Source organism: Lepus europaeus, chromosome 17 (genome assembly GCF_033115175.1).
Source record: "Lepus europaeus isolate LE1 chromosome 17, mLepTim1.pri, whole genome shotgun sequence".
Taxonomy (NCBI): domain Eukaryota; kingdom Metazoa; phylum Chordata; class Mammalia; order Lagomorpha; family Leporidae; genus Lepus; species Lepus europaeus.
The window spans coordinates 62517784-62535030 of NC_084843.1; the positions used below are offsets into that span (position 1 = coordinate 62517784).

The following is a 17247-nucleotide window of genomic DNA, read 5'->3' on the forward strand; positions in this document are numbered from 1 at the left end:
TTTACTTACTCTAGTGCACAGGGCAAGCATCATCGTTTGTGAGTTGCCATGACATAAAAAAGATTGACTAGCATTATGTAGGGTCTTTAAACACGCAGAAACTGGAGACTACAAAAGTTTGGAAGCTTTTGTAGGATAGATTCATTAGTAGGATAGATTCAACAAAGCATATACACAAAGAAAATATATTCTTTTTCCAGATATATCGTATCTATCTAGACCAGGAGAACAAGTCTGGTGTAAAAACAATCTCCTGGGTTAGAAACATGGCATAGGGGGGCCAGTGCTGTGGCGTAGCAGGTAAAGCCACCATCTGCAGTGCCAGCATCCCATATGGGCACTGGTTTGATTCCTGGCTGCTCCACTTCTCATCCGGCTCTCTGCTATAGCCTGGAAAAGCAGTAGAAGATGGCCCAAATGCTTGGGTCCCTGCACCTTCGTGGGAGACCTGGAAGAAGCTCCTGGCTCCTGGCTTCGGTTTGGCACAGCTTCAGCTGTTGCAGCCACTAGGGAGTGAACCAGTGGATGGAAGGAAGACCTCTCTCTCTCTCCCTCTCCCTCTCCTTGCCTCTACTTCTCTGTAACTTTGCCTTTCACATAAATAAATGGCTCTTAAAAAAAAAAAAAAAGTATGGCAAAGAAGACAATGCCCAGCCCCATCCTTTTAACAGAAGCAAAAATAAAATCAGTGACTTTAACAAGTAAAGTTTCTAAGAAATGTAGAGAGTAAAGCCAAATTTGAGATTTGCCAGTTTCTGATCCCTAGTTAATATACCTCTGTCATTTCTTCTTTCTAGTTTTGATGATCTTGACCTCCAAATTTCTTCAGCAATACGCTTCTATACCCTAAACTGATACTCTACATCACTAATACCTCACTTCCAGAGACCACCTCCCAAGTCTTCTACCTTTTTTTCCTCTACTTAGTCTACTTAAAACTGCTCTCTGACTTAATTTCCTTCATACCTATTAAGCTCATCACTTTCTCAATTGATCATCCTGGACTTCATCATTATCCAATCATAGTGCTTTCTCACCAGCACACTCAAATATCAGGCATCCTTGTCATTTTCCTGCATTTGTCCTGAAAACTCCCAAATTAAAACAGTCCTACAATCTGATTTCTTCATTCTTATAATTATTGAAGCAGTTAACTGGTCCTGAGAAAAACTACATAGACAGAGACATCTGAAGTGCAAGACTCCTGTGACGTTCAGTCTTGGCTGAAGAAATGCAATGCTTTCAGGAATCTATGTACTTGTCTTCACTTAGCAACACATTCCACAAAGTTAAGCAGTATCGAAATTTTCTTCTTTCTTCAAGTTGTTCATTCAACCTTTTAACTCCTTCATTTTCAAAAAAGACCTTACTTTACAGGGGTAATACAAATCATTAGGCAAGAAACACCCCAACTTTTTAACCCCAGACCTAAGTTGTTTATTTCTTCATTTATTCTCTCTTTCCCTTCAGTCTCAGAGGACGAGGCATTGCAATCTTTTCTGTTTCAAGGACAATAATTCCATTTAAACTCTTAATCCTTTCCTAGTTGTACACCCTGGGATTGCTATCAATTATCCCTTTTCTTTCCTCAATTTTCAACTCCAGCTCTGCTAACTCCTTTTCCCAAAGCAGCAGGTATGTGCAAAGCTTTTTCATCTTTAAGAGAAAATCTCTATAACTTCTAGCTGCTTTCCCACTTATCCCTTCACCCACCTAAACAAATTCGTTTCAGCCTTCAAGATCACAGTTCAAGTCACATTTCCTCTGCATATCCTTCCCAGGCATTCCTAACCTGCTCTACAATGGACAGACCTCTGTCACAGAACTTCCCTCACTCTACTGCAGTTATTTGTATTTTGTGCCTATCTCCTCTACTAGACAGGGATCCTTGGGGACAGAAGGCAGCAGCACTTCCCATCTCATGTTGAACCCTCCATGGCTTTCCAAATAAAATCATTCAAGTCCACGCCAAAAGCAGGATTGTTTTCTCAAACCCAGATACTGGACATTCCTGTCCTAGTCTTTCAGGAAGGCTGAGTAAGGGGAAAGAAAAGGTGATGGTGCTAGAAAGGAAAACCACCGTGAAGGACAGAACAAACAGAACAGGGACTGAGAAGGCCTAGCCGGTTAGAGACAACAGGATCATGAAGAGTTTGATTTTCTCATTGTTTTCAAACAACAACAACCAGATACACACAAAGATGAGCAAATAAAAGCAAGATACAACCTGTAAAAATATAATATAAAAGTGTGGGTGAGAGAGCAGATCACTGTTATATACAAAAGGCAGGATGAAATGCATAATGGGTATAATCGGTGAAAACTTTTCCTTTGGTTTTACCATCTTGAAGAAAAAATTGAGAATTTTCAAATTTTCAAAAAATTGAGAATGTTCAAAGAAGAAATAGAATGATGATTTTTGTTTTACAACTTATATGCATGTTTTATCTATTTCTGGCAATTTCATCACATTTTTGAAAGTTATGAAATTTATTTTTCTAGGAAACTGAAGAAACATATTCCCTGTTCTCCCCACACTTGGTCTTATAACTAATATGGTTTCTTATTCATCTGTGTTTTCAGTGCTTAGCACAAAGCAGACATCTCAGTAAATACATACAGAATAAAGGAAGAAAGGAAGCAGGCAAAGAAGGAGTCATTCAAAGGCCTAAATGTTCTACAGAGAAAGGGAAGGGCTCTTAGTTCTGGATACCAACCTGATTTAGAGCCACATGCATCTGATCTACCAGAAAAACATAGAGCTCACTTATAAAGGTCTGCAATTCCTCCTGGCTTTCAAATGATGTTGTCTTCAAATATTTCTCTCTCACAATCTTTACCACAGCATGCTGCAAGACACACATTATGCATTTGGTAACATGGTTCAGCATCATGCTCAGAGTACAGGGTATATTAGGGCTTCTAGTCTAAGGTCGATGAAGACACCAGAAGGGTAACTGATTTCTCCCTTGGTGATACTTAGACTATCAGCTCTCAGATTTTCCCCTAGTCAACATACTTTGTATGACTTCTTTCCTTCACATCACCATCATCATCATGAAGGGGCAATGCGAGACCCAAACCAGGCAGAGTCATAACACTGAAAAAAGCCTTAACATTAGGTTTATGCATTATATCTCTCATGGTAACCATATAGTTCAAGGGAGAAAGGCCTGATCTGCCAGCCCAAAGACTGGAATTTTGGTTCTAATGCTATCGCTGTGTAACTTCACAAATTATGTTATACCGTGGCATGTGTTTCCTCATTTATTAAATGAATATGTAGCTTTGATATTATACCTTAGAAGGTGATTCAGAAGTCCAAAAAAGATGCAACATAGAGGTAGAGACTTAAAATGCTGTACACTCAAATACAATAGTCCCTCATTTTCCATAGTTTAAGTTATACATGGTCAACCACAATTTGAAAATATTAAATAGAAAATTCTAGAAATAAATAAATCTTAAGTTTTAAATTATGCACTATTTTGAATGCTGTCCTACTCTCCCTTACTTGAAATGCAAATCATCCCTTTGTCCAGTAAATCTACCATTTATAAACAACCTGTCTGTTAATCACTTAGTAACTGCATTGGTTACCAGATTGACTGCTGTGGCTTCACAGTGTTCCAGTTCAGTATCGCTATTTTACTTATTAATGACCTTAAAGCACAAGAGTAGTGATGCTGTCAAGTGTTTTCTTTAAGTGAAAAGGTAAAAGTTTGTCATAGATGTGTGTATATTGGAAAAAATATGGTTTTAGGTATATACTGGGAGTCTGAAATCATATCCCCACAGATAAAATGGGAGTACTGTATAAACAGCAAGTTGCTATGGCTAGGACAGCTTCTTGTTTTTTGTTTGTTTCTGGTTTTTGTTTCCTTCCTAAGCTAACGTTATTGCCCAGTTATACACTAAGTACTCTCCAAGTATATTATTTAATCCTCATAATGATCCCATAGGATATTTTTTAAAAGATCCATTTATTTGGAAGTCAGAGTTACACAGAGAGAAGGGAAGATAGAGAGATATATATTTCATCTCATCTGGTGGTTCATTCCCCAAATATATACAATAGCTGAGGTTGGGCCCGGCTGAAGTCAGGAGCCAGGAGCCTTATCCAGGTCTCACACATGGGTGGCAGGGGCCCAAGTACATGGGCTGTCCTCCACTGCTTTTATCAGGCCACTAGCAGGGAGCTGGATCAGAACTGGAGCAGCTGGGACACGAACCAGCAGTCATATGGGACGTCAGCATCGCAGGCAGCAGCTTCACCTGCTATGCCACAATGCTGGCCCCTTAATGTGATAATATTTACATCATCCCTCCCTGTTAGTTAAAGAATGAGGAGTAATCAAATGCCCAGGGTTACCCAGCTAATAAACATAGAACCAGGAATCAAACCAAACCGCAGGGTGGCTATTTGGTTTAGTGTTTAAGATGCCTGTTGGGGTACCCTCATGCCATATCAGAGTGCCTATGTTCCAGTCCTGGCTCCTCCCCCAAATCCAGCTTCCTGCAAGGCAGACCCTAAGAGGCAGCAGCGATAGCTCAACTTACATGAGTTCCTATCAGCTCAGTGGGATATCTGGACAGAGTTCCGAACTCCTGACTTCAGCTACTATGAGCATTTGAGGAATGAACCAGTAGGTGGAAGCTCTGTTTTTCTGTCTCACTTTCTGTCTCTCAAATAAATAAAATTAGCTAATTAAACCAAGACATGACTATATGACTGAGCACACCCTCTTGCCTCCATGAGCATTAGTTGTTCTTTTTGTTTGTTTGTTTGTTTTTTTACTTTATTGGTTTTCACATGCTTTCTTTGCATCTATTTTGTACAGTACAGGATGCATAGTAAATAGGTACAGAAAGGCAATGTAGTTCAGCAATTAAGAATATGAGTTGTTGGGGCTGGTGCTGTGGCACAGTAGGTTAATTCTCTGCCTGCAGTGCCAGCATCCCACATGGGCACCAGTTTTAGTCCTGGCTGCTCCACTTCCCATCCGGCTCTCTGCTAAGGCCTGAGAAAGCAGTAGAAGATGGCCCAAATCCTTGGGCCCCTGCACCCACGTGGGAGACCCAGAAGAAGCTCTTGGCTCCTGGCTTCAGATCTGCCCAGCTCTGGCTGTTGTGGCCATCTGGGGAGTGAACCAGCAGATGGAAGACCTTTCTGTCTGTCTCTCTCTCTCTCTCTCTCACTGTCTGTAACTACCTGTCAAATAAATAAATAAAATCCTTACAAAAAAAAAAAGATGTTAAAAAAAAGAACGTAAGTTATGAAAGCAAACTAAATGAGTTTGAATCTCATCTTTGGCCTTTACCATCTCTATGACCATGGGTGAACAACCAACTAATGTTGCATTTTTTCATCTATAAAATGGGGAGTACCTACCTCATAGGATTGTTATGAGAATTAAATTAGTAAAGTATAAGTTAATCATTTACAAATTTGCCTAGTACACAACAAATACTCAATAAATGTTAGCCATTATCATTCAGGAAACTGTAATTAATTAACTATTTCTCAAATCTTAGTGATTCTAGGGACTAGGGAGAGGTTTGGATGGGATACAGAAATAGTTATGCATTCATTACCAAATATAGAATTTCTACCTCCACAAGCAACATGAAATCTGGTACAAAATATGGCCTAGACTCAAGCAAAGAGTTAATTTGTTAAAAGCTCACACGTGGGATGGCATTTGGCGTAGTGGTTAAGATGCTGTTTGGGTGCCTACATTCCATATCAGAGTGCCTGAGTTCAAGTCCTGGATCCACTTTCAATTTGAGCTTCTTGCTAATGTGCACCCTGGGAGGCAGCAGGTCAGGGACCAAGTACCTCAGTCCCTGCCCCCACATGGGAAACCTGGATTGAGATCTAGACTTCTGGCTTTGGCCTGGCCCAAATGTTGTGGGCATCTGGACAGTGAATTGGTTGATGGAAGATTTTCTCTCTCTCTCTCTCTCTCTTTCTCTCTTTCTCTCCTCTCCCTTCAAATAAGAAAAAAAGCACTTCAAACACTAACAATGTATACTAAACCATTCCAAGATGCTGCAATAGTGGACCTTCCCTGGATATTCTCACACATAGAACTTAACTACTTGCATCAACACCAAGAAAGATGGAAGTACAGTTGAACATGATCAGAGAAAAAAATGTTAACTGGATATGTAGCAAAGGTTCTCCACCAAAAACAAAAAACAACAACAACAACAAAAAAAGAATAATTACATAATGTTTTACCTTGAGTTGTTCTTTGAAAGCAAAGTACTTTCCAGAACAATTAAGCTCATAATTGAGCTGGCACTTCTGCTCCTCCAGGGTTTCACTATCTATATCACTCCCCAGTTTGGTCACCTGCTTGCCAAACATTCTGTGATACTCATCCAGAATGGATCTAGAAATATTCTTGATCTGCGTGTGGTAGTCACTCACAGCCTAGGAAAATAAAAATATTTAATAAAGAGGCCTCAAACAAGTCCAGATCATGGAATGGAAGTCTAAAACTAGATTGAGTTTTATGTACAACAAAACTTTACATATAAACTTCCGTTTTCTTCCTAGCCCAGAGATCATCAGTCAAAGATTAAACATTGTATGCTATTTACTGTATGCCAACACTCACAAATGGAACAAGGAATGAAAATATGTGAAGCTTCAAACAAGTTTTCATCCATTCTGGAAGACATATTAAAGAATCCATGCCGTTTTCAAATGCATACACTCAACATTTTATTACCTACAGTTGCACCTTGGCTTTGGCACTTGCCTTCTGAGCTCCTCCTGTTCGACGAGTAAGAGGTGGCCTTGGAGGAATCATTTCCTTGACCCTGTATGAGGAAAACAACAAACCAAATACTTTATTACTTGCAGAATTATGTAATCTTATATCTCACCTTCAAAGAATCTGGGTGGAAGAAATCTGAAATTTGTCTGGCCATGTACTTGAGCACTGAACTGGTTCCTCTCGTGTAAAACCCTAGATGTGAATCCAGCACCGTATATGGTTATTGACCAGACAGCAAGAAAGCCAGAAGGCAGTGCTCAGGGAACACCTAAGTTACACTTTTGGCTACTTTGAACCCTGTCTTTACTCATACACATTTTAAAAAAAAAAAAACAACCCTATATGTAATGCACAAATAGCAGGTTAGAAAGAAACAGGTTTCACAATTTTAAGGACACTCAGGATAATCTCTAAAAGCACAAAGATTTGGAATCCAGTGGTACAGGCAAGAGAACACTTTCCTTTCCTCTACATCTTAAGAAAACAGGTGTAGGCCTGTGCCGTGGCACAGTAGGTTAATCCTCCACCTGCAGCACCGGCATCCCATATGGGCACCAGTTATAGTCCCAGCTGCTCCTCTTCCAATCCAGCTCTCTGCTATGGCCTGAGAAGGCAGTAGAAGATGGCCCAAGCTCTTGGGCCCCTGCACCCACACGGGAGATCCAGAAGAAGCTCCTGGCTCCTGGCTTCAGATTGGTACAGCTTCAGCTGTTGTGGCCGCCTGGGAAATGAACCAATGGAAAGAAGATCTCTCTGTCTCTCCCTCTCCCTGTCTGTAACTCTATCTCTCAAATAAATAAAATAAAAAATCTTAAAAAAAGATAATAGGTATATTCTTGGTCATAATTAACAAGACTCCATTCAATTACAATAATGCTATCAGATTTTTTATTTGGAAGACAAAGAGAGTTTCCATCCACTGGTTCACTCCTCAAATGTCCACAACGGTCAAGGCTGGGCCAGGGCAGGACCAGACTGAAGCTAGGAGTCAAGAACACAATCTAGGTTTCTCACATGAGTGGCAGGGATTCAACTACTTAAGTCATCACCTGCTGCCTCCCAGCATTGACAGGAAGCTACAGTCAGAAGTCAGAGCTGGGAACCAACCATGGGCACTCCAAGGCAGGATGTGGGTGACTTAACCACTAGGCAAAACACCTACTCCCTGATTGAAAGGCATGAATAATATATGGCAAAATATCTCCTCCCAACATTGTTGCTAGGCCTCCTAGCTTCCTTTCCAGAGTCAATGTTATTTATTCACTCACTCATTCAAAATGTATACTGAATATGTATTATGCATCAGCTACTTTTCTAGGTCTTGGGATAGACCACCAAACAAAATAGACAAAAATTATTGTCCTCATAGAGCTTATGTTCTGGCCGGCGCCGTGGCTTAACAGGCTAATCCTCTGCCTTGTGGCGCCGGCACACCGGGTTCTAGTCCCGGTTGGGGTGCTGGATTCTATCCCGGTTGCCCCTCTTCCAGGCCAGCTCTCTGCTGTGGCCCGGGAGTGCAGTGGAGGATGGCCCAAGTGCTTGGGCCCTGCACCCTATGGGAGACCAGGAGAAGCACCTGGCTCCTGCCTTCAGATCAGCGAGATGCGCCGGCCGCAGCAGCCATTGGAAAGGCAAAAAGGAAGACCTTTCTCTCTGTCTCTCTCTCTCTCACTATCCACTTTGCCTGTCAAAAATAAAAAAAAAAAAAAATAAAAAATAAAAAAAAAAAAAGAACTTATGCTCTAGTAAAGAAGCAGACAACAAGAATAATGGGGCCAGTGCTGTGGTGCAGTAGGTTAATCCTCTGCCTATGGCGCTAGCATCCCATGTAGGCGCCTGTTCTAGTTCCAGCTGCTCCTCTTCCAATCCAGCTCTCTGCTATGGCCTGGGAAGGCAGTGGAAGATGGCCGAAGCACTCAGGCCCCTGCACCCACATGGGAAACCTGGAAGAGGCTCCTGGCTCCTGGCTTCAGATCGGCCCATATCCAGCCTTTGCAGCCATTTGGGGAGTGAACTAGCAAATGGAAAACTTTCCTCTCTGTCTCTCCCAATCACTGTCTGTAACTCTACCTCTCAAAGAAATAAATAAAATCTTTTTTTTTTTTTAAAGAATAATGGTTAAGAAAAATACACCTTTTGCCGGCGCCGCGGCTCACTAGGCTAATCCTCCGCCTTGCGGCGCCGGCACACGGGGTTCTAGTCCCGGTCGGGGCACCAATCCTGTCCCGGTTGCCCCTCTTCCAGGCCAGCTCTCTGCTGTGGCCAGGGAGTGCAGTGGAGGATGGCCCAAGTGCTTGGGCCCTGCACCCCATGGGAGACCAGGAGAAGCACCTGGCTCCTGCCATCGGAACAGCGCGGTGCGCCGGCTGCAGCGCGCCTACCGCGGCGGCCATTGGAGGGTGAACCAATGGCAAAAGGAAGACCTGTCTCTCTGTCTCTCTCTCTCACTGTCCACTCTGCCTGTCAAAAAAAAAAAAAAAAAAAAAAAGAAAAATACACCTTTAATACATGCCATAGAGAAAAATAACTCATGAATGTGTCCAGTGTTATGGCACAGAAGGTGAAGACACCACTTGTGATGCTGGCATCCCAAAGAAGCACTGGTAGGAGTCTTGGATGCCCCTCTTCTAATCCAGCTCCTTGCTAATGTGCCTGGAAAAGCAGCAGAAGGTGGCCCAAGTACTTGGCCCCCTAGCATCCATAGGGGAGACCCAGAGGGAGTTCCAGGCTTCTGGCTTCAGCCTGGCCCAGCCCTAGCAGGGAATGAACCAGTGGATGAAAGCTCTCTCCCCCTCTCTCTCCTCTTCCTCTTCCTTCCTTTCTGTAAATCTGCCTTTCAAATTGCTGGAACAAGGACATAAGCCTCAGCCATTCTCCCTCATTGCCCCAAAGAGATAAACTTTGGAATGTACTCCTTGCCCTTGAAACTCAGTTGGGTCTCACACCCTGTTGCCGTCATACCCCACCCCTTACAGCCACCTGAAAGGCCAGTTGCTCTGAACACCTGAAAGACCAGTTCCAGGAATTCCCTTCTATCAGCTGCCCCCTACCCCACCCCCATCCCCAGCCCTCCTAAAATATAAAAAGGCACGGTCCCGGGGGTTGGCGCCTTCTGCCACGTGTTCCATCAATGTGCACGCCGGCAGTTGGTCACCCACCTCTATGAATTTATTTTCTCTGGATAAATTGAGTCTGAATAAATTCATACACTGCCTCCTCTCTATTCTGCGCCTCTTTTCCTAACATTTTGGTGCCCCGTGTGAAAAGGCAAGTCATTTCCTAACACAAATAAATAAATAAATAAAACAAAATCTTTTTTGAAAATTCAGGAAGGCAGACAAACTACGCTGGGAGTTACGGATGGTATATATAGGGGAATGTATTTTACCAGAGAAGGCCTTACTGAACAATGACATTTTAAGAAAGACTAGAGAAGAGTGAGGAACCAAGTCATAAGATATTCAGGATAGGGGCTGCTGCTGTAGCATAGCGGGTAAAGCTGCTGCCTGCAGTGCTGGCATCCCATATGGGCACTGGATTGAGTCCCGGCTGCTCCACTTCCAGTCCAGCTCCCTGCTGATGTTCCTGGGAAAGCAGCAGCAGAAAGCCCCAGTGCTTGGACCCTTGTACCCTTGTGGGAGACCCGGAAAAATCTGGCTCCTGGTTTCAAATCAGCCCAGCTCCAGCCTTTGCAGCATTGCATCCATTTGGGGAGCGAACCAGTGGATAGAAAATCTCTCTCTCTCTCTCTCTCTCTCCCTCTCTTTCTCCCTTTCTCTCTCTCTCTCTCTCTCTCTCACTCTCTCTCTCTGCCTCTCTGTAACTCTGTCTTTCAAATAAATAAATAAATAAACATTTTAAAAAATATTCAGGATAAGCATATTTGAGGCCAGAGAACACCAAGTACAAAGGTCTTTCTGCAAGAAATGTGCCTAGTGTGTAAGTCTAGCAGCTTGGCTTGTTGAAAAAATGAGGGCAAAAGTATAAGCAGAGTACGTAGGCCTTTGCAGGTCATTTTAAGGACTTTGATTTTTACTCAGAATATGACAGAGTCACTGGTAGCATCTTTTTTTTTTTTTTTTTTTGACAGGCAGAGTAGACAGTGAGAGAGACAGAGAGAAAGGTCTTCCCTTTGCCATTGGTTCACCCTCCAATGGCTGCCGCGGCTGGCGCGCTGTGGCCGGCGCACCACACTGATGTGAAGCCAGGAGCCAGGTGCTTCTCCTGGTCTCCCATGGGGTGCAGGGCCCAAGCACTTGGGCCATCCTCCACTGCACTCCCGGGCCACAGCAGAGAGCTGGCCTGGAAGAGGGGCAACCGGGACAGAATCCGGCACCCCGACTGGGACTAGAAGCCGGTGTGCCGGCGCTGCAAGGCGGAGGATTAGCCTAGTGAGCTACGGCGCCGGCCCGCTGGTAGCACCTAAACAGAGGAGTTAATAGACTTCCATTTTAACACTTTTTTTTTTTTTTTTTTTGGACAGGAAGAGTGGATAGTGAGAGAGAGAGAGAGAAAGGTCTTCCTTTTCCGTTGGTTCACCCCCCAATGGCTGCTGCGGCTGGTGCGCTGCAGCTGGCGCACAGCACTGATCCGAAGCCAGGAGCCAGGTGCTTCTCCTGGTCTCCCATGGGGTGTAGGACCCATGGACCTGGGCCATCCTCCACTGCAATCCCGGGCCACAGTAGAGAGCTGGCCTGAAAGAGGAGCAACCAGGACAGAATCCAGCGCCCCAACTGGGACTAGAACCCGGGGTGCTGGCGCCGCAGGCAGAGGATTAGCCTAGTGAGCAGCGGCGCTGGCCACCTTTTTTTTTTTTTTTTTTTAAGATTTACTTATTTATTTAAGGCAGAGTTACAGAGAAAGAGAGGAAGAGAGAGAGAGAGAGAGAGATCTTCCATTCACTGGTTTACTCCCCAAGTGGCCACAATGGCAGGGGCTAGGCTAGTCCAAAGCCAGGAGCCAGGAGCTTCTTCCTTGTCTCCCACATGGGTGCAGGGCCCATGCCATCCTTTGCTGTTTTCCCAGGAACATCAGCAGGGAGCTGGATCTGAAGTGGAGCAGCCAGGACTCAACCAGTGTCCATACGGGACGTCAGCACTGCAGGCAGCGGCTTTACCCACTATGGCACAATGCTGGTCCCCAACACAACCCTTTTATAATGCTGTGCTGTATTAAAAAAAAATTCCCAAATGTATAAAAATAGATAGAAAAATAAAAGGTGATTCATATACATACTATGAAATATTATTCAGTAATATGAAGAAATAAAGTACTGACACATGTTACAATATGAATGAATCTTGACAGCATCATGCTATATGAAAGAAACCAGTCACAAAAGTTATAAAGTTAATTATGGTAAAGCTACATGACTCTGAATATACTAAAGCCAATAAATTATATACTCTAAATGCATAAAGTATGTGGTATGTGAATTATATCTTAATAAAACATTTGTTTTTTAAAAGGAGGGCAGGAATTTGGCACAAGGGTTAAGATGTTGCATGGGATGCCTACATTCCATGTCAGAGTACAGTAGAAGATGGTCTGAGTGCTTGGACACCTGACACCCAGGTAGGAAGACAAGATGAATTTCCTGGCTCCTGGCTCTGGGCACAGCCCTGGTCATTCCAGTTATTTAGGGAGTTAGGGAGTGTTCCAGGAGATAAAAGACCTCCCTCTCTCCTTCCCTCCTTCACCCCCTTCTTTCTCCCCCCCGCCCCGTGTGTGTGTGTGTGTGTGTGTGTTTTCCTCTCCCTCTGTAACTCAACCTTTCAAATAAATAAATATATTGCATATTATGAATAGCAAAGCCGCTGCCTGCAGTGCTAGCATCCCATATGGGCACTGGTTCAAGTTCCACCTGCTTCACTTCTGATCCAGCTCTCTGCTATGACCTAGGAAGGCAGTGGAGGATGGCCCAGGTCCTTGGGCCTCTGCAAATGCATGGGAGATCTGGAAGAAGCTCCAGGCTCCTGGCTTTAGATAGGCCTAGCTCTGGCCATTGAGGCCATTTGGGGAGTGAACCAGAGGATGGAAGACCTCTCTCTCTCTCTCTCTCTCTCTCTCTCTCTCTCTATCTCTCTACCTCCACCTGTCTGTGGCTCTGCCTTTCAAATAAATAAATCTTTTTTTTTTTTTTTTAAAGTGGTTACTACCAAAGTGAATAGAAATCTGGGTGTTTTCTGAGGGTACTTCAAAAAGTTCATGGAAAATGTAATTAAAAGATCGTTTTGACCGGCGCCGTGGCTTAACAGGCTAATCCTCCGCCTTCCGGCGCCGGCACACGGGGTTCTAGTCCCGGTTGGGGCGCCGGATTCTATCCCGGTTGCCCCTCTTCCAGGCCAGCTCTCTGCTATGGCCCGGGAAGGCAGTGGAGGATGGCCCAAGTCCTTGAGCCCTGCACCCGCGTGGGAGACCAGGAGAAGCACCTGGCTCCTGGCTTCGGATCAGCGAGATGTGCCGGCCGCAGCGGCCATTGGAGGGTGAACCAACGGCAAAAAGGAAGACCTTTCTCTCTGTCTCTCTCTCTCACTATCCACTCTGCCTGTCAAAAAAAAAAAAAAAGATCATTATTGATTTGAGAGACAGACATAGAGAGATGATAGACAGATAGATAGATAGACAGAAAGTTAGATAGCATTCTCACATGCTGGCGCACTCCTCAGATACCTGCAACAGTCAGGATAGGGCTGGATCACAGCTGGAGGTTGGAAATTCAAGGGAGGTCTCTCCTATGGGTGTCTGAAACTCAGTTACTGAGCCACTGCTGCAAAAACTTTTTGAAATGTATGTAAATGAGGGGTTTTCAGGAGGTTTATTAAAAATGCATATTATGAATAATTATACAGATTTCAATTTTTTGCACCAAAATATACTTATCCTTTATTTCCACAAACTTTTTGAATTATCCTTACATATACTTTCCTGCTCATATCATTTTTCTAAAATTTTTTGTAATAAGCATATAATGCTTTTGTAATAAAACAACAACAAAAGAAACTCCATCTGGAACATAAAAAAATAAAATAAAATGGTTGCTTAGCCTAGGGATCATTTATATTTGTGGGATTGCTATGGTTGAGATATGGTTTTATCCCTAAAGGGTCATGTGCTTGGCCCACAGTTGGGCAGTATGGAGGTAGTGGAACCTTTAAGATGTTGGGCTTAAGTGTAAAGTAAATAGGTCACTGGAGGTACCGCTCTTGGGAGGGATTAATGTCAGAATCAGTGAGTTTCTCACAAGAGTGAGTTGTTTTAAGGTGAGGCAAGCCTTCATGTGTGTCCCCTTTTGCATGCAACTGCTGCCCTCTCTGCTTCTCTGCCACATTGTGGTCTTCACCAAAGGATGAACAGAGGGAGCTACACAATCCTGGACTTTCAGCCTTCAAAACTCTGCACTCAATAAAATTCTTTTTCTTTATACTCACTCCAGGTATTTTATTACAGCAACAGGAAACAGACTGTACAGGGACAAACTGACTTTCTCTTACTCATACCTAAAATGTTTGTGCAAAACAAGTGTAAGGACCATCGCTACATACCGTCTGGCCAGCTCCTCAGGCATTCGCTTTGGTACCAAGGCTTTGTCCAGCTCAATCTCCAACACAATGTATGTCCCTGCTTCTACATATTGCTGTAAAGACATTTTTTCTCATTTACCATTTCCAGGGGAAAAAATGAAAGAATTTTAATAATAAAAGATAAAGCTTAAAATGTAAACAAGAAAACTGCATATATAACCACATATTTAATGTGATCTCAAGGTTAAAAATATTTTTACACAGAAAAATAGCTAGGAAGAAATATAGAAGAGTAGATATCTTTTGGAGGAGAGGGTTTTCAATTGTACTCCCGGAAACCTCTGCTTCAGCTGAAGAATACTCTCCCTGGCGTTGTTTAGCTGAGTGTCATTCTTCCACCTAGCAACTCCCTTTCATGGGTCCTGCAAAAACATTCTCTTCATAACTCCTTACATTCCCACTCACAGTCTCTACCAACATCTGCCAACTCTGAATGCTGGACACTTCTATCCAGATGTTTGCCAGCATCCTAAATTCAGCACATTCCAAGCTGAACTTATTATTTCCCACATATCAACCTCTATTTTGATTTTTCTTTTAATGGAATTGCCATTCTTCTAGAAAATTAGTCTGGAAATTTGAGTTATCTAATTTTTCTTCATCAGTACCTCCAAAGCTTTCCAGTTCCAAACATCTTACCTCTGCTGGTTACTGATTTTATTAACTACAAACCTCTACTTGAATCAAGCTTTTGTCAATCATCATCTGTATTACCAAAAAACCCTCTAGTCCTACCTCATCTGAATCCCTACTCTACTGTTTTTTGTTTTGTTTTAAGATTTATTTACTTAGAATCACAGCAATAGGGAGAGACAGAATCGTCTACCCACTGGTTCATTCCCCAGATGTCTACAATGGCCAGGGTTGGGCCAGGCTGAAGCCAGAAGCCAGGGGCCCAAGCAACATGGGCCATCCTCTGCTGCTTTGCCAGGCAGGGAGCTGGAGCAGCCAGTACTCCAACCAGTGTCCCATGTGGAACTTGAACCAGCATATCATACAGGGGCCAGTAGCTTAGCCTGCTGTACCACAGTGCCACCCAGCCCACCCACTCTACGTTCAATCACTCTTTTTCATAGTCATGCAAGAATTCATGCCTTAAACACATAGGAGATTTCTGTGTGTCTTAAATACCTTTGAGTTGTGTCTCCAAGATGAAACTCCACAGTCCCTATAACGACCAAACTTTTTAACAATCCTCTCAAGTCTTTACATAACCCTTCTTTCTGTTCATCCCTTTCCACCATACACTGAATTAACTGACGTACCCTAAATTCTGACCTTGTAAATTCATTCTGTGCTTTGATTCAAGGTGTTCCCTGGCCCTGATATGCCCCTCCCTCCATCTTCATCTGGCAAACAACTCTTATGCTTTCCACTTCTTAGTTCAATGAAGCCTTCCTGGAGACTGCACCATTCTAAGCGATATTAATCTTTGTCTCCTCTGAGCCCACACAGAACTTTTATTAGCATCTCTATTACAGCACTCATCAAAATCACATATTATGGTTAGTTCTGTACCTGTCTGCTTCTGCCACCAGAAAACTATGTATCCTAAGGGCAGATGAATGCTCCCTATGATGCATCTTTGCATCCCTCATAATGCCTAATACAGTAGAATTAATATAAGATATAAAACTTTAATTCTTGAAAGTACCTTAAAGTCAATCTGGTTACCAATTTGTTTTACAGAGTCTCAACAAGGAAATTTTCCCAAGATCATAAATTTAGTTTTGGGCAAATATAAGATGCTAACTCAGATATCCTGCCCAAGTCAGTTTCTACCATAGCCATCTTGCTCATTAAATATCTGATGAATTTTAACTTAATTTCCCAAAACTTTAAAAAATACATTTAGTTATTTGAGAGAGAGAGAGAGTGTGTGTACCCATCTGCTAGTTCACTCTCAAATGCCCAAAATGGCAAGGGTAAGCCAGGCCAAAGCCAGGAGCCAGGAAATCAATCCAGGCTCCCATGTAGGTGGCAGGAACCCAATTTCTTGAACCGTCACTGCAGTCTCTCAGAGTCTGAATTAGCAGGAAATCAGAATTAGGAGCTGGAACCGGGTATCAAGCCCAGGTTCTCAGTGTGGAATGTAGGCTTCTAAACTGGCGTCTTAACCACTACGCTAAATACTTAGTCCTTCCAAAAGTTGATATATAGTTACTTACCTGTCCTTCTAGATTGTGGCTGAGAGGGGGTTCACCATCCAAAGGAGTATCTGAGCTCTGAGATTTTATACTAGCTGCTTGCTGAAAGAAAATAGACCAATACATCTCAAAAATTTAATTTTTACATGGTCTTCATAATGATAGAAACAATGATTGCTGCACTGCATCAAAATGAAAATTATACTGACACAATTCACCAAATGAGAGATCAATGAAAGCATATCGAATGTAACAAAACAGGCAAAATCATCACCTTGTCAACAACCTACCGCATCCGCAGGCTTAAACCTTCCATCCATTTCCTTTTCTTTGGCTGTTTTATCTTCTTTTAGGTTCTTAGAAACAACTACTTTGGCCAGTGGAGAATTAATTCCTCCAATTTTATTATTCTGAATTATATGATGGGCAGTATCGCGGAATAAGCTGGATAGACACTTGGTCTGAAAAGAAGGCAAAAAATGCAAAGAATCATAATTGAATCAGATAAACCTGAAAGAAACCCACACTATATTTTAATGCCATTTAATCTTCCTGATAATTTCAACTCATAGAATCAAAGAGAGAAAGAAAGGACCTGAGAAGCTTCATTGCATTTCTCTACTACTAGAACAGGTAAACCCACCACAAAAAGTTAGCTGCCTTCCCTGTTATTTAACAATTTATGAGGAGACCTGACAACCTGGTTTAATTCTGGTGTCTCTTAATTCT

The 17247-nt window shown here is 42.8% G+C and overlaps 1 protein-coding gene across 7 annotated transcripts in view; it reads right to left on the reverse strand.

Moving 5' to 3' along the window:
• CFAP70 (cilia and flagella associated protein 70) overlaps positions 1 to 17247 on the reverse strand; it is an 89505-nt gene that overhangs the window by 30756 nt on the left and 41502 nt on the right. For all 7 annotated transcript variants that reach the window (XM_062214700.1, XM_062214703.1, XM_062214704.1 and 4 more), the window contains exons 11-16: positions 16809 to 16979; positions 16540 to 16620; positions 14333 to 14424; positions 6771 to 6831; positions 6245 to 6439; positions 2718 to 2849 (exon numbers count right to left, since the gene is read on the reverse strand). In XM_062214700.1, the coding sequence (XP_062070684.1) occupies positions 2718 to 2849; positions 6245 to 6439; positions 6771 to 6831; positions 14333 to 14424; positions 16540 to 16620; positions 16809 to 16979 (732 nt within the window). The remainder of the gene's footprint in view (positions 1 to 2717; positions 2850 to 6244; positions 6440 to 6770; positions 6832 to 14332; positions 14425 to 16539; positions 16621 to 16808; positions 16980 to 17247) is intronic.